The sequence below is a fragment of the Accipiter gentilis genome, chromosome 6 (assembly GCF_929443795.1).
Source record: "Accipiter gentilis chromosome 6, bAccGen1.1, whole genome shotgun sequence".
NCBI classification, from domain to species: domain Eukaryota; kingdom Metazoa; phylum Chordata; class Aves; order Accipitriformes; family Accipitridae; genus Astur; species Astur gentilis.
In genome coordinates, this window is record NC_064885.1 from 3539723 (window position 1) to 3560422 (window position 20700).

The 20700-nt window shown below is 60.6% G+C and overlaps 1 protein-coding gene across 1 annotated transcript; it reads left to right on the forward strand.

Annotated features, from left to right (window-relative positions):
• On the forward strand, positions 1–9205 carry TBX2 (T-box transcription factor 2). Its single transcript, XM_049803257.1, has 7 exons — positions 1–411; positions 1225–1492; positions 4063–4209; positions 5456–5532; positions 5640–5809; positions 7061–7674; positions 8642–9205. The coding sequence occupies exons 1-7, from the start codon at positions 47–49 to the stop codon at positions 9086–9088; spliced, it is 2088 nt and encodes a 695-aa protein (XP_049659214.1). The 5' UTR covers positions 1–46; the 3' UTR covers positions 9089–9205.
• The last annotated feature ends 11495 nt before the right edge of the window (positions 9206–20700 follow it).

Below are 20700 nucleotides of genomic sequence, written 5' to 3' on the forward strand. Positions count from 1 at the left end.
TTGTAAAGGGAATCCCTCTTTTTCTCCTGGATTTGTGGATGCACCGATGAGAGATCCAGCCTTCCCAGGGACTGCCATGGCTTACCACCCCTTCCACGCACCCCGGCCGGCCGACTTCCCCATGTCCGCCTTCCTCGCAGCCGCCCAACCTTCCTTTTTCCCCGCTCTGGCTCTGCCTCCGGCGGCGCTGGCAAAGCCCATGCCGGACCCCGGGCTGGCCGGGGCGGCCGAGGCCGGGCTGCACGTCTCGGCCCTGGGACATCACCATCAAGCCGCCCATCTGCGTTCGCTGAAGAGCCTGGAACCCGAGGAGGAGGTCGAAGACGACCCCAAAGTAACGCTGGAAGCCAAAGAGCTTTGGGACCAGTTTCACAAGCTGGGGACCGAGATGGTGATCACCAAATCCGGGAGGTAAGAGCCCCGCTCCGCGCAGCCCCGCGGAACCCGCCCCGCACCTGCGCGGCCGCGCAGCGCCCTCGCCCCTCCGTTTCATCCCTCTCCCCCCCCCCCCCCCGGTGCTCGCCAAATCCGCCCCGAGGAATTAACGCGGGGACTTTCGATCCCGGGAGTTTTTTCGGAGGTATTTCTCCCCCCACCGCTCCGAGCTACACCCCCCCCCCCAATTATTACTTTTTTTTTTTTTTCCCCCGAGCGCGCTCTCAAATTAAATTCGGGCGCGCTAATTGAGCGCCCGTAACCCCTCGCTGCGTTTTGTTGACGAAGCTTCTCGCCGTTTCCCTCCCCTCCTGCCAAACCTGCCCCGCGGCCGGGGGTCGTCCCCGGCGCCCCCCGTGTCCCCCGGTCCCGGGGGAGGGCAGCGGCCGGGGGTTGCCCCGGTGCTGGGCGAGCGGAGCGGCCGGTCGGAGGGCAGGGAAAGTGGCGTGAAAGCCGGGATGCTTTTTCACCCTTTATTTATTTCCCGGAATGGAATTTTGGAGCTTGCCCCCTCCCCACCCACCCCACCCCCCCCCCCGCCCGGTTTTCTGCCCTCGGTGGGTGCAGCAGAGCGGGGTGAGGAGCAGCGGGACGGCAGAAAGGCTGGAAATCCTCGGTGAAGCTGAACTAAAAAGATGGTGGTTTCGGAGCGGCAGCCCCGGCAGCGGGGCGGTGCGGGGAGGTTCGGCGGGGCCGCGGCCGTCGGGGGGTCGGCGGGGCCGCGGCCGTCGGGGGGTCGGCGACGGGGCGGGCGGGCGCAGCCCTGTAGCGCTCTGGGTCTCTCCGCAGGAGGATGTTCCCCCCGTTCAAGGTGCGGGTGAGCGGCCTGGACAAGAAGGCCAAATATATTTTGCTGATGGATATAGTGGCGGCCGACGATTGCCGGTACAAGTTCCATAATTCCCGCTGGATGGTCGCCGGCAAGGCCGATCCGGAGATGCCCAAGCGCATGTACATCCACCCCGACAGCCCGGCCACGGGGGAGCAGTGGATGGCCAAACCTGTTGCCTTTCACAAGCTCAAGCTCACCAACAACATCTCGGACAAGCACGGCTTCGTAAGTCAGGCTGCGGGGCAGAGCGGAGCCCCCCGAGCAGGGACGCCCACCACCCCGCCGCCCCGAGCGGGGACCCCGGGGGCAGGCGTGGGCTTTGCCCGGTGCCGGGGCTACCCGGCTCTGCTCTCCCGGGGTGGGGGGAGCCGGTGGGTTTTACCGGCTTCTCCCCCCCCCGCCCCGGGGCCGGGCGGGCCGGTAGGGCCTTGGCGGGCCCTGCGGTGGGCTGCCTGATCCCGCAGCCCCCCGGCCCCCGCTCCTGCCCGGCCCCGAGGGGCAGCTCCCCGCTCTCCGGGAGGGGGAAAAGGGGAGATTTGGGTTGCGGGCAGCCTCAGGCTCCCCTTGGCTCCCACATCCCCGACCTTCCCGGCCTCCTCGGCCTGTCCTGTCGGCTTTCCCCGGCCCTCGGAGCTCTGCGGGGAGCGGGATTCGGTGGGGGGAGTTGGACGTGCGGGGCCGAGGTCGGGGGATGCGGTGAGGGGGCAGCCCCGACGGGGCGGACCGGGCCGGACCGGGATGGGGAGCGGGGCTGGAGGTATCGGCACCTGCGCTGGGTTTCCGTGGCCGGGAGCGGGGAGCGGAGGTGTTGGGAGGAACGGCTCCGCACCGGCTGCTTCTGAAAGGCCGTATTTCTTTCCCTAATGATCGTATCTGCATCAGCTAGAGGAGGTAAAACAAAACAAACCAAAACAAATAAAGCCCAAACCCCCTAAGAACCCAAACAAAGGAGGGGAGGGGGAGCGAGAGAGAGAAAGAAAGAAAGAAAAAGAAAGAAAGAAACCCAAGCCTGTTGGCAATCTGCAGAGATCCGCAGAAAGCACGGTCCAAACGCGAGGGGAGCGTGATCCTGCGTGGATGCACGGAGGGGGGCGGGGGGGGGGGGGAGAGAGAGAGAGGAAAAAAAAATCACAGCGCCCAAGCCAGCTATCTCTAGCCTCTGGACGAGCATTTAGGGCGATAAAGGGAAAGTTCATCGTCCGGCGTTGGCGATACGGTAATTAGCGGGGAGCCGAGGCGGGCGGAGCGGCGGCGGAGCCGCGGGGCAGCCGCGGGACACGGCGCTCAGGTGGGGAGAGCAGCTCAGCAGCTCCCCGGGTAACTTTTCTCTTTCTTTTCCTTTTTTTTTCTTTTCTTTTTTTTTTTTTTTTTTTTTTTCTTCTTCTCTCTTAAGGCAGGAAACAGCGTCTTTCTTAAATAATACATTGCACGGTTATTTATAGACAGCAAGGTAAATCGATAGAGAGGGAGTCTAAAAAATAGCCTTTTTTTTTTTTTTTTTTTTGATACTGGGGAAAAAACCTAGTTTGATTCAGCGTTTTTAACGGTTTGCCTCCTTCAATTAAAGATTTCTGGTATCTGTCGTTGTCCAAAATCCGGACTGTGTTAAATCTGGGAGATGAGGGTTTAGCCGGTGCCCATCTGGTCAGAGAGGGATGATTATTTTTTTTTTTAAAGGAATGCAGATTTGCACGCCCGAATGAGACTTTTTGCACCATTTTCATAATAAACCCCGTCTAGATGATATCAATATAATAGCGATCCGACAGTTCGTCAGCAGGTGATTATTGCTGGGGTTAAAAAAAGGGGGATTTTTTTTTATTGCCTTCTAAAACGAAATGAAGTGATAATTATTTAGCCATTTGGCCGACGTTATTTGACTATAATTACTCAAGCTTTCGCCGTTCCCCTACCAATTCCGGGCGGTGAATACTGCATTTCAGCCCGACCGCAGCAGGTTGGGGAATTATTTAATCGCTGTCGGGCAGGAAAGCGTTGCGGGTGCGGGCAGGGGGTCGGAGCGGCCCCCGGGGCGCGGCTCGGGGGGTTCAGCCGCTTCCGAAAATCCTCGGTCAAATCGCGGTGAATTTGGTTTTTTTTCTTGGGGGAAAAAAACCCCAACAACCAACACGCGAAAAAAAAGCCGAGAGGGTAGGTAGAGAATGGCTTTGAGTGTTGGCGAGGCTTTCAGACACCTGGTTGGAAAAAAAAAATAAATGTCTGTTCCTTCTGCAGCGTTGCTCCGAGACATAAATTTAACATGGCTCATGGTGAAACGCTCCTTTCAGGTCGCAGGAGCTGGCTGGGGCTGGCACGGGTTTCTGCCTCCACCGACGCAAATCGAGAGGCTTTTTAACATTATTTTTTTGTGGTGGTGAGGTAGCGTATTTTTGATTTTTTTTTTAAGGGACGGAAATAGGCAAAGCGGTGAGAAACGCGTCGAAAACTCGCCTCGCGTTTGCAGGGTTGTAATAAAACGGGGAGATCCCTCTTGCTGCTTTATTGCCGTGCTTAACACCCGCAAAGATGCTGCTGTGCCTGCCTTCCCCTGACCTCCTTATTTGGGGGCAGATCGTGCAATGGCATAAACAACAACAACAAAAGAAATCTCCCTCTTTGGCATCTGCCGGCGTTCCTTCCTCACGGTGAATTTGTATATCTTTTTGGTGTTGTTGTTGTTGCTTGTTTTCGGGAGAAAAGGGATATTTTTTTTTTTAGGGAGATAGCTAGATGCGCGCGTAACGTGGACCGTGAGGCTGACGGCAGCCGCGGGCTGTGCTCTCTCGCCCACCCAGACCATCCTGAACTCCATGCACAAGTACCAGCCCAGGTTCCACATAGTCCGGGCCAACGACATCCTCAAGCTGCCCTACAGCACCTTCCGCACCTACGTGTTCCCCGAGACCGACTTCATCGCCGTCACTGCCTACCAGAACGACAAGGTACGGCCGGGCAGCCCCTGCCCTCTCCCTGCCCTCCCCTCCTGCCCTGCCCCTGCCCTTGCCCGTTCCCTACCCCTTGGCCCTGCACCTACCCCTGCTCTCAGCCCTCTCCCATCCCTCGCCCCTTAGCAGGGCGGATTTGCGTAGGGGTGCGCGCCCGAGGACGTTTTTGGGGAGGGTGACCAAAAAGGCGGCAACAGGAGGAAGGTTAAGCCCCAAACCCTCAGAGCAGGAGGCACCCTCCGTACTGCTGCTATTATTGCTGTTGCTCTTGGTATTGCTGTCGGTATTGCTAATACTAATGCTATTATTAGCATTTCTGTTATTACTGTTAATAATTTCCTCTTGGACTCCGTTGCACCTTTCCCGGGCCGTGGGAGCCTCCGCTGCGGGCCCAGGCTGCAGAGAGCAGCGCCGCGGCCGGGGCAGCCTCCCGCAGAAGGTGTCCCGGGCTCGGGAAGAGCCGAAAAAACCAGACCCAGAGAAGCTAATTTTAGTTGCTTTCGTGATTTAGCGAGCGTTGCCCTGCGAGCGGCAGAGCCAGGGGAGCTCGGTGGGGAGCGGAGAGCCTCCGCCGGCCCCCTCCAAGGGTTATGTGTGGATGCGTGTGTGTTTTAACCCAAAAGCTGACCCCCACCTCCACCCCTGGCTGCTGATGCTAATTGACAGCTCCGTCTGAGGGTCCTGGTGGGCTTGTTTCCCTCGTAAAGTTTATGGCGAAGAGTCACAATCGATTAAAGAGCACTTTGTCTGCTCGCCCGCCGCAAGCTGAGCGGGGCAGCCGCCGGGCGGTGGGCCCCGTCGGGCGGCGGCGGCGGGAGGGGGATGCCGCGGCCCCGGGGCGGCCGGGCAAGGGGTCGGAGCAGTGCCTTTTTCCCGAGCCCCCTCTCTCGGGGCCGTATTGCGGAGCCGTGCATTATTGAGCGCCCTAATGTCGCCGGCCCCAGAAGCCGGTGGCGGGGAGGGATAAGAATAGCTTTTAACCAGCGCCGCGCGGCTCAGTCGCCATCTTCCCTCCGGGGGGCCGTGAAAAATAACTTCCTATCATTAAGACCCTATTAATAATTCAAGCCCAAACCTCAGCATCATTTTTAATAAAGCATGCGGTGTGTTAAAGCGGGGCCGCGGCGCGTTTCGCCGCCTGCCCAGCGCACCCCGGGCTCCCCGACGGCGGCCTTGGGGGGTGGGGGGGTGGGGAGATCGGGCAAGGCTTCACGCCTCCTCCTTTCTCCCTCTTTCCCCGCAGATCACCCAGCTGAAAATCGATAACAACCCCTTCGCCAAGGGCTTTCGGGACACGGGCAATGGCCGGCGGGAGAAGAGGTAAGGGCTGTTTCCCCCCCACCCCTCCGTGTCGGGCCCCCGCGCAGCCAGCGCTCCGCGGCCGCGGAAGGCCGGCTGCTGCCCGACGTCACCTCTCGCCCCGTTAGGAAGCAGCTCTCGCTGCCGTCCCTGCGGATGTACGAGGAGCCCTGCAAACCCGACCGCGACGGCGGCGAGTCGGATGCCTCGTCCTGCGAGCCCTCGGCCGTGCGCGACGCTCTCCACTCGCCCGTGGGTGCCCTCCCCAGCCCCCTGCGCCTCAAGGGCAGCGGCAGAGGTAAAGGAAGGGGCCCGGTTCCCAAATTTCTCCGAACGTCGGGGTTTCTGCTCCCTCGGGGCCGGTGGGTGCCGGTTTCTTTGGGGGGGGCAGAGAGGCAAACCACCAGGGTTGGGTTTTTTTCCCCTGGGGATGGGCACGAAGGAGCCCGAGGGTTGAAAGGGCAAGAACAGAGCAAACGCGAATGGCATTCATGGGTTGCGACGTTTTCCTGTTTATACGTTAAGCGTAAACAAGAAGAAACGGCAAGGCAGCCCGTGTGCTAGGCACGTTTGCCGGGCTCCTCCGTGGTGCGCGCCCTGCCTTTCATGGCTAGCTCGCGCTCCCCTGGGGAAAAAAAAAAAAAAAAAAAAAGAATTAATACACTGGAAAGGGGGAAAAAATGTTGTAACTCCAGGGCTTCAAGCTAGTAAATGAAAATAAACTAGCAGTTCCCACGTTGCAGTTTTTAGATGCTGGGTTTTGTCTTGCCGCACTATCAATCTGCTCTTTAAACTTTCCACCAGCCCGATTCCCTGCAAACCTTCATCAAAACTGCGACCCCCCCCGCCCCGAGCTGGTGGGAGGGTTTATTACACCCCTCTCCTCTTTCAAAGGCTTCCCCGAATATTTGCCCCAGCCTGCAGAGCTTCACCTAACCCGCACCAAAATGTTTTTTTCGTTTAGAGGGAGCCGGGCGGGCAGGGCTTCTGCTCCCCTCGCCCTCGCCATCCCCTCGCCTCTCATCCCCCTTCCTCCTCCGAGCGCTCGATGGGTTTTTTAAATTAAAGCCCCTTTTAGGAAAGACGGTACCACACTTCTTGCCTTCGAACTGCCTCTTTAACCTGCCTCAACCTGCACATTTGGAATAAATCCACGGCGCGCTGTCGATCAGCTCCGTGTAATTAAATATATACAGGACCATTTCCTCCAGCGCTGTCCACCCGCCCGCGCCCTCTTCATCCCCCACTCCGCGGCCCGCTTTGAGTTTGCAGCTAACGAGGGCGATGCCGTAATAGATTTTGGTCCTCCATCAAACATGTTTTTCCTGTTTGGCAGAGCAACAGGGCTGCCGTTGTTAATCCCCTTTCCCCAGAGCGACCGCGGCACGAGGGCCCGTTCCTGCCCCCCGACGGGAGTTTCTCCCGTTAATAACGATCGGGACTTTGCCACCGCAACCTCTCCCCGACGCCGGGGCTCTCGCGAGCGACCCGCTCCTCGCCTCCCCTGGGGGCTTCTGCTCTGACCCTCTGCCCCTCCGTCCCCTTGCAGAGGAGAAGCCGGGGGCCGACAGCGACGCGGAGGTGGAGAAGGCGCCCGAGGAACGGCCGGCGGCGGCGGCCAGCCCCGGCGGGGAGGACGCGACGCCCCGCAGCAGCCCCCGCTGCCCGGAGGAGCGGAGCAAGGAAAGGCGCAGCCCGGAGAAGGCCAAGGATGGCGCGTCCCCCCGGGAGGGTCCCGGCGAGGCTCTGTTCGGCACACGGGGCCTGGAGAAGGACAAGGTGGAAGGACGGAGGAAAGAGCCGGACCCGGGCAAGAAGGACGCGGAGGGCGGCGGGCTGGGCAAGGAGGCCTTCGCCCCGCTGATGGTGCATACGGACAGCCCCCCGCACCTGAGCGCCGGGCACCTGCAGAGCCTGGCACTCTCCGGCCTCCACGGGCAGCAGTTCTTCAGCCCCCTGGGCGCCGGGCAGCCCCTCTTCATCCACCCGGGACAGTTCGCCATGGCCCCCGGCGCCTTCTCCGCCATGGGCATGGGACACTTGCTGGCCTCGGTGACCGGTGGGGGAAGCTTGGAGAACGGAGCCCTCTCGTCCGCCCCGGGCACGGCGGGGACGGCCACCCCCTTCCCGTTCCACCTCTCCCAGCACATGCTGGCCTCTCAGGTAAGCCCCCCGCGCCCACCCCCGTGTCCCCGGCCCCATCCCTGCTGCGCGGCCGGGCGCTGGGCCCTCCTCTCCGCGTCCTTCCCCAAGGCTCCTTGACCGAACGGAGTGCTTCGGGGGCACGGGGCAGGTCCCGGCTGGCATCACCACCACCCCCCGAAGCGTCGGGACGGCGCAGCTCTCGTGGGCTCAGGAGCCGGCGGTTGCCCCCCAGCCTCCCCCGTGCCCTCGGCAGCCCGTGGGGACGAGGGGGTGACGCTCCCCTCGGCCCCTCGACGTGCCGCCTGGTGAGGCACAGGCAGGACGTGGGGGACGTGTCGAAGGTTGGCCTCAGGGCTGGTTTGAGGAGGAATCTCGGGGTTTTTAATTATTTTTTTTGCAGCTGATACGGCTCCCCCATAGGCAGGGGCAGAGCGAGGAGCCGTGGTCCTGCCTGACCCGGCCGTCCCCAACCAAGAGCCCCCCCCCGCCCCCCATCTCCCTGCCAGCCCCCAAACGGCTCCCGCAACGCTTGCGCTTGTGTCGCCTTGCCCAGCCCCTATCGTGAAATGCGTAAAGACGTCTTCGAACTCCCCTAATTTATCCATCCGACTTAACAACGCCTTCCAACGTGGGTCAAGTTCCGCGATGCTGCGCAGACGGGGACACCCAGCGCACGCACGGGGGCAGAGACGGGGCACGACCCCGCAGCGCCGTACCCCCGGGCGGGTCCCGGATTGGGATTTGTGCCCAGCAGCACCAGCCCGGGTCGGTGCGGGGCAGATGGGGCTCCCCAGCTGTACCCCCTTCCTCAACCCATCCCACAGGGATATCCCCACGCTAGATTTTTTAGGACGACACCGGGGTGTCCCAGCATTGCCTCGGCGTTCTCGGGGGGACGCAACTGGGGGGCGAGGCGGGAGGGGGGGACGCAGCAGAGCATCGTCGCGGCTCTCACCCCTCTCTCTCTCTCTCTCTCTCTGTGCAGGGAATCCCGATGCCCACCTTCGGCGGACTCTTCCCCTACCCTTACACCTACATGGCGGCGGCCGCGGCGGCCGCTTCGGCCATGCCGGCCACCAGCGCGGCGGCTGCTGGGCCGCTTTCCCGCAATCCCTTCCTGGGCAGCAGCCGTCCCCGCCTGCGTTTCAGCCCCTACCAGCTCCCGGTCACCATCCCACCCAGCACCAACCTGCTGACCACCGGCCTGCCCGCCAGCCTCAACCCCGGCTCCGAAGGCTCCAAGGCCGGCAGCAGCCGGGAATCCAGCCCCCTTCCCGAGGTTCCCCTGCACAAGGGGGGCAGCCAGCGCCCCGCCGCCTCCCCCAAGGGCTCCCTGAAGGAGTCCCTCAACGAACTGCAAAACATCCAGAGACTGGTGAGCGGGCTGGAGAGCCAGCGGGAATTGTCACCCGGCAGGGAGTCCCCCAAGTGACCGACGGGGCGGGCAGCGAGCCCTCCCGGCGGGGCGGAGAAGCACTGGTATTTTGTACAGCACAGTATAAATATTTATTGCGGAGCCAGGGGTGGGGGCAGACGGGGTGCGGGGGTGCTGGAGCAGAGGGATGGAGCCCCGCCAGCCGAGCGGACCCATCGCCCCAGAGTCAGGAGCAAGAGGTGGGAGCGCAGGGCTTGCCCGTGCGTCCCCCCCTTCCCCGAGCTGTGGGGCTGGGAGCGGCTCCCCCCGCTCCGGTGAAGGCCGCGGAACCTCCCCCCCCCCCGGCCCCTCCGCTCCCCCACTCCGGGCACTGGGCAGCTCTGGGGGGGCGACGACAACGAGCCGGCTCAGAGGCACCCGATGGACGGGGCGGCCCCCACCTCAGCCCCAGCCCCAGCTCCGGGAAGGTGAGCGGGGCCAAAACCTCATCTGTGCAAGGGGAGGGGGGGGGGGAGGAAAAAATAATTAAGGAAAAAAGAAAAAAAAAAGAAACGAAACATGGCAAACGAACCGCCTTGGCAGCCGCCGCTGCCACGCAGAGCTGGTACGGCGGGGGGGAGCCCCGTGGGTACCCGGGCAGATATTTATGAAATAAATGGTAATTTGTGTAAATAAGCTATAAGGATCCCAGAATATGCAAATTGGTATTAATTTATTCAGAGTTGTACATTGGTGTGTACATAATATCTAGAGTTTAACTCATCGCATTTAAGTTTTTTTGGGTTTTTTGTTTTGGTTTTTTTTTTCATTTTACATGAACATATATATTGTAAATGAAAACTATTTAGCTCTTTGTGATTGAAGGAGATATCGGTTTCTTTAACTGTGTTTTAAAATATTGTTTATCCCGCCTGTTCTCTAGGACAATCATGTGCCACCGGTAAAACAATTCTTGGAGTCATTGAAACTTAAGAGTTCAATTCTTTAACGGACTTTTGCAAGGAAAAAAACCCGAATCCAAAACGTAACTAAAATATCGCTACAGTGCGGGGTATAGAGAATGCAGGAATAAGCCTCAGGTTTTTATTTTTCACTCCAGAACAAAAACAAAAAAAAGTATAATAAATTTAAATACCACAGGACTGTGCTCTATATTTGTTTTAAAATAAAAAAGATACATGATTTGCAACGTGCTGGTTACTCGGGTATCTGTCTGTTTCAGTTTTGATGAATTCTCACATCTTTCAATAAAAAAACCAACCAAACAAACAAAACCTACTCGGAGAAGTCCTGCCGGCTCTCGCCTCTTTCATTCCCACGGCCGTGCCGCCCCATCGGGGCCGCTGCTCCTCCGCAGGTGCTCAGCGCTGGGCTGGCCACGGATCCCCGACGGCTCCGGGGCTGCGGATCCCCGACGGCTCCGGGGTCGCGGATCCCCGACGGCTCCGGGGCTGCGGATCCCCGAGGGCTCCAGGGGCTGCGGATCCCCGACGGCTCGGGGGTCGTTGATCCCCGACGGCTCCGGGGTCGCGGATCCCCGACGGCTCCAGGGTGCTCGGTCCGTCCGCTGCCGGGCCCTGGCTTCGACGGGGAAAGAGGGAAAACCCGTCCCCCCCCGACGTGAACCACCACCGGCCCGGTGAAGCGCACCGCGGGGGGGGAATCCCGGGGAGGGGGAACGGCCGGCGGCCCTGCCCGTCGGGGTTTTTCTGCCTTCAGGGCCTTCGCCCGCCCCACAAGCTCTCCCCCTGCCCTTCCTCCTCCTCCTCCGCCCCGGGGGGGACACACGGACACCCCGGCAGGTGCGCAGGCGTCCGCGGGGATGGAAGACGCTCAGGTACACCGGTACCGGCGGGGAAGGAAGAGAGGACCCGGGATGAGGAAGGGGGGACCCGGGCAGGACCGCGCCGTCGGGGATGAGGAGGGCGGGGGGAACCCGGGCACTCCGGTACCGTCGGGGCTGGGGCTGCCCCGGGGCTGTGTGTCCCCACATCTCCCCCCGCCCCGGCCTCTCTCCTCCCCCGGAGCCGCTCGGGGGGTTGCCGAGGAGGACGCAAACAGCCCTTTTCCTCACCAATTACCCCTCTCCCGCTCCGGGGGAGATTTATGACCCCGATGGCGGGCGGGGGCGGGAAGGGGGGGGACGACGGGGACGGAGCGGCCCCGTCGGGCGCAGCGCCGGGCGAAGGGCGCCCTCTGCTGGTGCCGCCGAGCACCTGCCGCCTCCCGGCCCCGACGGGGCGGGTCGGGAGCGATCGCGGTTCCTCGTGGGGTTTCTCCCCCCCCCTCCCCTCCACCCCCCCCCCCAACTCCAGCCCTAACACCTCCCCGGAGGAAAGGAGGGGGGCTGTAGGGTGCCCCTCACCTCCAGTACACCCGCCGCGGCGGCTGAGTTTGCGGGGAGATGCCGGGGCTGCGGTCCCCCGACGGCGGGAGAGGAGCCGTTGTGCCTTATGGAGAGGAGCGGGGCCGTTTTTTGGGGGGACACACACACACACCAGCAGGGTGGGAAGGGCTTAACCAGGAGGAGGGAAGCGTAGTTACTAAAATTAGGCTCGCAGGATTATTTCCAAATAAACATCACTCCGGATGAATAACAATTTAACGGATTCTATTTTTAGCGGGAGGGAGGGGGCACGGCATCTTTCGGTGGGGGGGGCTCCCCTGGCCCTTTCCAGCACCCTGCCAGCCATGCTGGGGCAGGCAGAGCGGGGAGATAGGGATGGTGCTGCTGAACCCTCGTGCCGGGTTCCTGCCATCCCGGTGGGGGTCAGGAACGGCGACGCCGGCCGGGTCCGAGGGACGGTGAAGATTTAAACGTGGCTTCATCCTCGGGGGCCGGTGGGGCATCCCAACCTGCCCACTGAGCACAAAGCCGCTCGTCACTCACCGGGGAGGGAAAAATGTTCCTTGCGGAGCGTGGGTTCACGCCGGTGACCTTGAGGGATGGTGCCCAAAGGCAGGGAGCAGGGTCTGCCCCCCCCGAGCCCCGGGGTACGGGCAGTAGGGCATTTCTGCGGGAGCTGAGCTGCTCCAGGCCTGTCGTGGCCGAAGCCGGGCTCTGAGAAACCCTGTTCAACCAGCTCTGCGAGCAGCTACCCGTTAGTCACGCAGCGTGCTAGGATTCTTTTCCTTGGCTACGAAAAGGCACTGGGAGGCACCACGGGGGCACATTCGGCACAGCCCCCCCTCCATGGCTTTGCTGCCCTGCACCCTGCGATGCACCCAACAAAACCTGGCATGGCCATGTTGGGTGCTGTGGTCACTGTCGGGTCACAAAAAGAAAATACTGGGTGCTCCAGTGACCTCCGTCTGGTGGAAGGCGTTGGTGTTTAACCGGCAGGTAACGCTGGTGCCCTGGCACCGACACAGCGAGATCCCCAGGCATCAAAGATTTCACGAGAGCTAGTGGTTTGCTTTTGAGTTTCTTCGGCTAAATGCACAAAGTGCTTGGCTAGACACTAAAAATAACATTCCGCCCTGAGGGTTTCGTGGGCCTGGTGGACAAACCCCAGCTAACTTGGCCGCCGAGCCGCCGTACGGCACAATAACGCTGCTGGAACGGTTCCACGGGTGAGTGTTTGTAAACAGGAACGCTGGCCTGAGCCGGAGCATCTCGCAGCCCCGTGGAAGGCGAACACCCTGTGCCCGCGCGTTATCCCGGCGCCGCCGCGCGCTCCCCGAGCACGTCGGGTCACCGGAGCGTGGCAGAAGGGGCGAGGGAGGCGGTGGCAACCTCGCTGGGTGCCCTCGGTCCCTGGCTGCTGGGGAGGGTGGGGACGGAGTGGGAGTTTTTGGAATTGCCGCGTGGGTTTTATAGGAGCTGCCCGCTGCACACCCCGATGACGATCCCAGGAAGGTGGGCACGCCGTGGTGCCGGGGTCCTGCCCTGCACCAGGAGCTCCCCCAGCCCCCCCCCCCCAACGCCTGTCGGTGCCCCCCACACGTTCAAATCCCCCATCGGAGCATTTCAAGAAGCATTTGGGCCCCTTCGCCAGCCCCGACGGTGCGAACACGGCGTGCGGCCGTCGAGGAAGGGGGGGCTCGGCGGGGCGGGCAGCTCTCCCCACCTGGGACAAGGTGGAGCGGGACCGAGTCCCCGGTTGCGGCCCCCCCTGAAGGGCTGCGAGGAGCCCTGTAGCTCTACGTTTAGCATTTTTCTACCGCAACTTCACTCTATACGTCGCATTAAAAGGGTAAAAAAAAATTAGGCTCAGATCCCGTGGACGTTTCACTAAGCTTCTCTCTCTGCCAGCCCCGGTGGCGGATCAATAGACAAGGGGGCAGCGCCGGGGACCTCCGCGGACCCCGCTTCTTGCCCCCCCCCTTCGAACAGGCATCCCTTAACGCTGCGCACCTGCGCATCCCGCCGCACCTGCGCGCTGGGAGTGGGATGCGCAACCGCGGGGGCGGCTCCGCACCTGCGGGCGGACGGGATTTATGGGGCTGCGCTGGGGGGACACACACACACACACGCACACGACGCCTTTTGTGCTGCTGCTGTCAGTCCGGGTGGGGTCGGTGTGGGGTTGCTGTGGGTTCCCCCCCTGCCCCGTTAGCGGGGCCGAGCCCCGACGGAGCGTCCCCGGTGCGGAGAACAGCTTGTGTCGGTAGCAGCCTGCTCGGGTGAGCCCCCCCCCCCCGCCAACCTTGCCTGCTCCAGGGCTTTCCCCCCCACCCACCCTGGGGAGGCCCCGGAGCCTCTGCCCGGGTTTTCTTTTGGGGTCCGGCCTCCCAAAAGCTGCTTTGCCTCCTTCAGCCGGTTCTGGCCCGTTAACCCCGCGGGGGCTCGGTTCTTGCCCCGGGTCGGGTATGGGCTTGGGGGTGCGGGAAGGACCAAGCAGCCACCCGGGGTGTTCCCTGCCACAAGGTTCCCAGAGCCGCTTTGATCCGTGGTTAAAAACACTCTGAAGGGAAAAAAAGCAGCTGTTTATTTTGATGCAAAGCTGGTTCGTAGCCGCAGGCACCGTTCGCTCCCCCTTTGCTCTAAGGCAGGGTGGGAAAGGGGAAAGGGGAGTCTCTCGGTTTATTCCTGTTGTTTACAGCGGCGGGTGACGGCGAGGGAGAACCGAGCCCGTCGCCCCGCGGCGCCCGCCCGGGCCCTTTCCCAGCCCTTCCCCGGAGCCGCTCCGGGAAGGGAGGAGGCGCGGCCGCGCCCCGGCGGGTCTCTGCTCGGGACATCCGACGGGCCGGGCCGGAGGCTCCCGGGGGTGGGTGGGGGGCACCCAAGTGTCCCCTTTGCTGCTCTCCTCGGGCGGCCAAACCGCTCCCAGTCCCCCAAACGGGTTTTTTTTTCCTTCCCCGGGATGCGCTTCGGCTCCCAAACGCCCCGTCGGGTCGCGGCGACCGCCCCGTCGCATCCCAGGCTCGGCCGCCAGGTGGCGCCGTCGTGCCGCGCCGCGGGAGCGGCGGCCGGTGCCGGGGTCGGGGGGGTTCCCCGAGGGGGCGGCCGGTTTGGGGGCTCCTTGGGGGGCCTTCTAGCAGGTTTGGGGGCTCCTTGGGGGGGGTTCCAGCAGGTTTGGGGGCTCTTTGGGGGGCTCCTCGGGGGGGTTCCAGCCGCTTTGGGGGGCTCCTCGGGGGGGTTCCAGCCGCTTTGGGGGCTCTTTGCGGGGGGGGGGGGTGTTCCAGCCGGTTTGGGGGGCTCCTCGGGGGGGTTCCAGCCGGTTTGGGGGCTCTTGGGGGGGGGGGGGGGGTTCCAGCCGGTTTGGGGGCTCCTTGGGGGGGGGTTCCAGCCGGTTTGGAGGCTCCTCGGGGGGTTCCAGCCGGTTTGGGGGCTCCTCGGGAGATTCCCAGCAGGGGCAGGCAGCTGCACAGCAGCCCGTACTTGCGGCGCTGCTAATGATCGTGGGGATTTGGCTTCCCACAGCCGGGAGAGGTGTGGGGGGGCCTGCGGCAGTAGCCGCCCCCCACGTTGTGCCCGGTCTCTGGCCCATCTGTTCCCTGTTGTCGCAGCCCTGGCCCGGCTGCCTGTGCCGCCGCCGTGCACCTCGCTGAGGGCCGTTGTGTGGGTACGTGTTCACTTTTTCCATACGTGTGTCCTGCGTGTACGCGTGTGAGCAGCTGTCCCGTGGATTGACAAGGGCGTGGTGCCGTTCCCCGGCTTTGTGGGTTCTGCCAAAAATGTACGTGCTACACCTATAGACCCCCTCAGAAAACAGGGGACGCTTGCTCTGAGGCACCTGAGCACAAGAAACCAGCCAGAAGTGCTGGTCTGTCTTCTGCCTGCTGGGCTTTATATTGCCCGAAATATTAAGGGATGAAATCATGCGAGAGAGGCTGCTGCTTCCCCTCATCGCGTTGGCATTGCTGTAACTGTGACATAAGCACAGGTACATCTGTCTTTTGCCTCCCATTGATTTCTGTAAATGGTCCTTGCCTTCAGCCTTGGGCCTGGCATGCTCGGTAATTCTTTGGAAATAAGATCTAATTAAAATGAGACAGCACTGTCGAGGGACTACCTAATTGTCTTTGCAAAATGACCTTGTGGAGCTCTTGGCTCGGTTCCCAGCAGAAAGGTGTTGTCAGTGCAAAATCCTATGCAGTTGGGGGGGAATCGGTTAAAGACTTTTGGGAAATAATTCCCCAGGCTGGGAAATAACGAGCTGGTGGAGACATCGCGATGCTGTTGTCCCTGCTCTGCTCCAGCTCGAGAGCTGTCCTCCCTGCCCAGGCTATGGCAGGGCTTGGGGGCACCTTCAGGGCGGCTTTAAAAGAGACAAATCGCACGCAACGGGGTTCAGCCAAGGTAAATACCAACGGGTGTCCCCAGCTTTCCCTCTGCTCCCTCAAGTGCTAAAATACGCGTGCTTTCTCCCCGTGTTGGCGTGAAGGGAAGGTGGTTTGGGTGTTAAATATCAGAAGTGTCTGGGATCGCTGAATAACGGGTACGGCCACGCAGCCGGCCCTGAGCTCGCCCCATCGCTCTGCCCTGCTCACGCCGGAGGCCCCCACCGGTGCCCAGTGGTGCGAGGGAGCGTGGCACCAGCTCCCACTGACCCCTCGTTCTTGCAGAACCCCTCAGCCTTGGGACAGTTTTGGGGGTAAGACCTCTCCTGGTCTCCCAGACAGCAGGAGAATCGGCCTCCACGAGAGGGAGCGTTTGCAGGGATTTTTATCCCAGCTGGACTGGGTTTTTTCCCAGTTGTTGTTTTCAAGCAGAGACGCATCCCCCTGGGTCGGGACCAGCTTCGGGCTGACAGACGGGGCAGCCGGAGCCCTTCGCCTGCGTGAAATGCTCATTTTCCTGGGGTAGGGGGGAGAAGTGGGCGGAAATGTGTTTTCCTGAGAGAATTGTCATGCTGTCGCGTGCTGCGCTTTGGTGGCAGAAGGGCAAATCCTGCTCTTTCCCCAGGTGGGCGGTGGGGTCCTGTCCCTGTGCCCCACCGCGGGAACAAGAGGATGATTTCCTCCTTTTGGCCCATTCGTCGAAGAGGGGCAGAAGTCTTACTGGGGTGACTGGTGAGTCTTGTGACTGGTGTTGGTCAAGAGTGGGCCAGGGCACGAGGCTGCCCTGGCCGTGAGAGAGGGGCTGAGCGAGCCCCCACCGGGGACAGCAACGATGGGGAGCACTGGGAGGTTCTTTATTGCTGGGCCAGGTTCCTTGGACAGGGATGGTCGGAGGGACCCTGACCCTGGGATACTTGTGGCGAAAAAAGTGGCTTTTGCAGCTCACCCACTTGCCCAGTGACCTGGTGTGGTTTGCTGGGACCCCATTTCAGGACTGGGGGTGGGGGGGGGGGGGTGGGGTGTCCCACCACCCCCCATCTCGCTGTTCCCCTCTGTGAGATCCAGCTGCTTTGAGATCCCAGCTATGCTTTTGATGCTTCTGGAATGGGAAAACACTGTTTATGATTTCCCAGCGGACTGCCATAAATCCAAGGCCAAAACTCCCACTTCTCGGGGTGCAGGATCAGGCTCGGGCGCCTTGGTGGCCGCGTGTGCTGTGGGTGGTTTGGAAGAAAGATGCACGACCAGACCAAGCCCTCGGAGACGACCTGGGTCCTCCCTCCCCGCGCGTCCCTGGAGCCTGCGAGTGCTCAGACTATCCTATCTGCAAATTGCAGAGCAGATTATCAGCGAGCGCGTCTGAGATTAGAGACCCGTATTTATGTCTGCTTCCCCCAGAGCCGGGGAGGCCAGAGCTGAATTTGGTGCAGACTCTTTGGCACCACAGGGCTGATTACTGGGGTAACCTTTTACTTTGCTGGGACCATTGCGAGGAGGGCTCAGACGATTTTCAGTTAAGAAAAGAGGGGAAAAAAAAAAAAAAAAAAAGAACACACAACAACAGCAGCAGTTTCCTCCATCGGGGTGGTGAGAGGAAAGTCAGGCGCATCTCTGAGATGCCACCGTTTTGTGCAAGCTGTGACCCATGGGGCAGGGAGCGAGTTACTGGGGTGGGTTGACCCCCATGGGCTTCTTCAGCTGCCCTTTGGTTCTGTAAATTCTTGATTGAGAACCGAGTGAGAAGCCCAGAGATGATGGTGGATTTGCAGCTGCGGGATGCAGAAAAGCCCTGGGGCTGCTCCTGCTTTGCCTTTCCGGCCGCACGTGCCCTGCAGAGCACGCAGGGGTGCAACGCTTGCTTTTGCTGGGTTATAGAGCCTGGTGCCGTGCAGGGAGGGCATCCTCATCAAACCAGAGGGAGATTTTTTTTTTTTTCTGAGGGCTCTGGCTAGGAGAAACGATGAAGATTTCTCTCTGCACGCTGCCTTCTCCTAGGCAAAATCTGCGCCCGGCTTCTTTGAGCGAACCTCAGGCTTTGGAGGGTGCGCAGCTGAGCGGCGGCTTTGCCGGGCCAGCCCGGCGCTGATAGCCCTGGCCAGCCAGAATGGCTTAACGGGCTTAGTGCGGCGTTGTTCTTATAAACAATCACGTGAATTAGTACAAATCTCATTAGAACCGTGCTTCTCCTGGCCTCCTGCGTTCCTAATACCAGGAGCAGCCCCTCGCAGGGGTCCCGCGCAGCCTCTGGACGAAGAAACTTTTTCCAACGAGCTCCGAGCTGCTGCTGCGGGTGCTCAGCCCTCCCGGCTGCGTCCCAGCAGAGCCGTGGCTTTTTGGGTTTGCTTTTCTCAGAACCATTTCCATTAAGGTTAATGGGTGGGAGAGCAGAAATCTAATAGGTAAAAAGCCATTCAAGGTCCTTGGCTATTTTAAACCTGATTTAAAGCTTTGGTCACTCTGTTAGCGCAGTGATTCAGCTGATGTTGCCCAGGGGTGCTCCTCGCGTCTCCCCTCGTTAAACAGCGGGTACGTGGCGATGTGCTCCGCTCCGGATCGGCACCAGCCCCGTGGGGCTGCGGTGCTCGTCCCCGGCAGCTCTGCTCTCTGTTGGCTCTTGCTGCAGGGAATGGGGTGTCTTGGCAGGGTTTTATAGGATGCTCAGGGAAGAGTTTAGCAGCAGAGGTGGTCCGTGCCCAGAAAACATGGGAACTGCGGGTTTAGCCTGGAGCGCTTTGGGGATGGGAATGGTTTTGTCCTGTTGGTGCCGTGCATGCCTGCTGAATGCTGCTAGATGCCGGGCAGCGACAGGACCTCCGTGTCTCCCGTTTCTCCTCCCAAATCACTCCGAGAAGCAATGCAGGAGTCCCCCTTGTTCCAGAACGGCGGCTGTTCCTGGGGCGAAGCACCTCGGCAAGTGCTTCAGGGCCTGGATTGGGCTCCTGGGAGTCGTGGCAGGAAACGCCACGGGAGCTTTAATGACGAAAAATGGGTTTTTTTTACATCTCTGCTGAAAGTCTGTTGCTGCTTCACCTCTCAGCAGAGGAGGGACGTGAGCAGCAAGGGACTGGGGCAGGCAGCAGAGCTTGAGAAAGCTGCTCCCCAGGGACCTGGGCTCCGGCGGAGCAGCCCGGGATAAGCGAGCATGAGAAAAGCAGGCTTAGCCCTCCAGTCACCCGTTAGATGCTTTTCCGGCTGCTTTTCATCTCACTTTGAGTTTAAAAGCCATCTTATTCCGGCATCACTACTGCCGCCAGCTCCGGCACGGCTTCAAAGCGGGGCTGTCTCGGGGTGGCCCGGAGGGAGAGGCGCAGGCAGGAGAAGGAGGGCTGTGTCCCAGCAGCACCTGCCAGCCCAGTGGGAGCCGCTTCCCAGGGCACTGGGAGGCTCTGGCCTCCGGCAACCCCTCTGTGTGCTGGGAGTTCACCCCCGGAATGGGTCTGTGGCTTCCCAGGAAAGCGCGGTGGTCCTTGGGGGGGGACAGGCCAGGGATGCTCTTTCTCCAGACCCTTTTTGTCCCGCTAGCACAAAGCTCAGCCTTGCGGTGGGGAGTGGGACCACCTCTAAGGCAAGGGCCAGTGACCTCTCAGAGTTTTGCATCCCCTTTTTACCTTCCCGCTCACCTAAATCTCTTTTTTTTTTCCCCCGTAGCGCTCTGCGGCGTGGCTGAGGACGAGCACGCGGAGCGGTGGGTGACGCCTGCTGTCACGTACCCAATTCTGGGGGGGCACTGGGGGTCCCCCGGAGTGTGCTTGTGGGGTTAGGCATTTAGATCATCCGGAAACAAGAGGACGGTGAGTAACGCGGTGCTCGGCAGAGCTGTGGTGGTGTTGGCCATCAGGGTGGTTACTGTGTCCGTCACAGCTCGGGTGATGCTCGAGGATCTGAACCTCGTGTTTTAGGCTGGAGGCGAGACCTGGATTCAGCTGATGGCGATTTCTGTGGATTTACCGGAAAGACTCTCGGAGTCAGCGGTCGTATTTGCTCGTCCTTCTTGGCTCTTCCTCAAGCGAGAAATACCAGATACGCAGCGCACTCTGGTACAAGCGGTGTCTGCCCTCTGGGAAAAAGCTCCCAAACAGCCTTTTGGGCAGCGCGGGGTGTCTTCGCTGCCCTGAAAGGAGCCGTGTGGGCAGTGCAGGGGAGCAGAGGGGCCGAGTCAGAAACCCGGGCTGCCTAAGGATGATGGATGCACTTTCTTTTTTTTTTTTTTTTTCTTTCCCCAGTGCTTAGAGGATGAGCAGCAAACCTCCCTGGATGGAAGAGCGCTGCCCAGACTCTTCACTCCTTGGCCTTTATTTGTTTGCTGAGCGCCCGGATGCAATTCTCTGGTTTTTCCAAGAGCTCTTGCTAAAGCAAATCTGTCGGGAGAAGTGCACTTACTGCTCGGTGACAAAACGTGTTCTTGAGATGGAAAAAGCTCTTTTCAAGGAAAACATGACATTTCAATGGAAAAGTAACTTTGCGTGCTGTTTCTAATTTTAAAACTCTGCCTTGGAATGCTCCCATGGACTTTGAAATCAGAGCTGACTCTTATGCTTTCCAGGTTTTATCCACCTTTCCCATATAATTTCAAATTGTTCCCTCTGTTAATGAGACAATATTAATTCTGCCTTGGTGGATTTTGTGTAGACTGCTTCCAAAGCACAGTTTTCCTTATCCCATCCCTTTTTTTCTGGTTTGATTCCCCCCCCACCCCAGCTCTAGGCTATAAATACCTTTAGACCAGGCTCTGGGAACTGCGCAAAGCCCCGTACCTGGCTGGTACCTCCTGGATGGATGAACGAATGAACGTGCTTCCCGGTATTGCTCCGTACTAAGATTAACTCTTACAGCCACATGCTTCAAATTAATGCATCTGCTCATTCGTAAAGCATTTCGTCTCTCTTAAATGTGCTAGTATTAATTTCCCCCTGTTAATCTGACCTGTGTCATGAGGGAGAAAT

Coding starts and splice junctions, on each gene's coding strand:
- TBX2 (XM_049803257.1), top strand. CDS start 47: ATGAGAGATCCAGCCTTCCCAGGGACTGCCATGGCTTACCACCCCTTC. Junction 1,493..4,062: donor TCTCGGACAAGCACGGCTTC/GTAAGTCAGGCT, acceptor TCGCCCACCCAG/ACCATCCTGAACTCCATGCA. Junction 7,675..8,641: donor AGCACATGCTGGCCTCTCAG/GTAAGCCCCCCG, acceptor CTCTCTGTGCAG/GGAATCCCGATGCCCACCTT.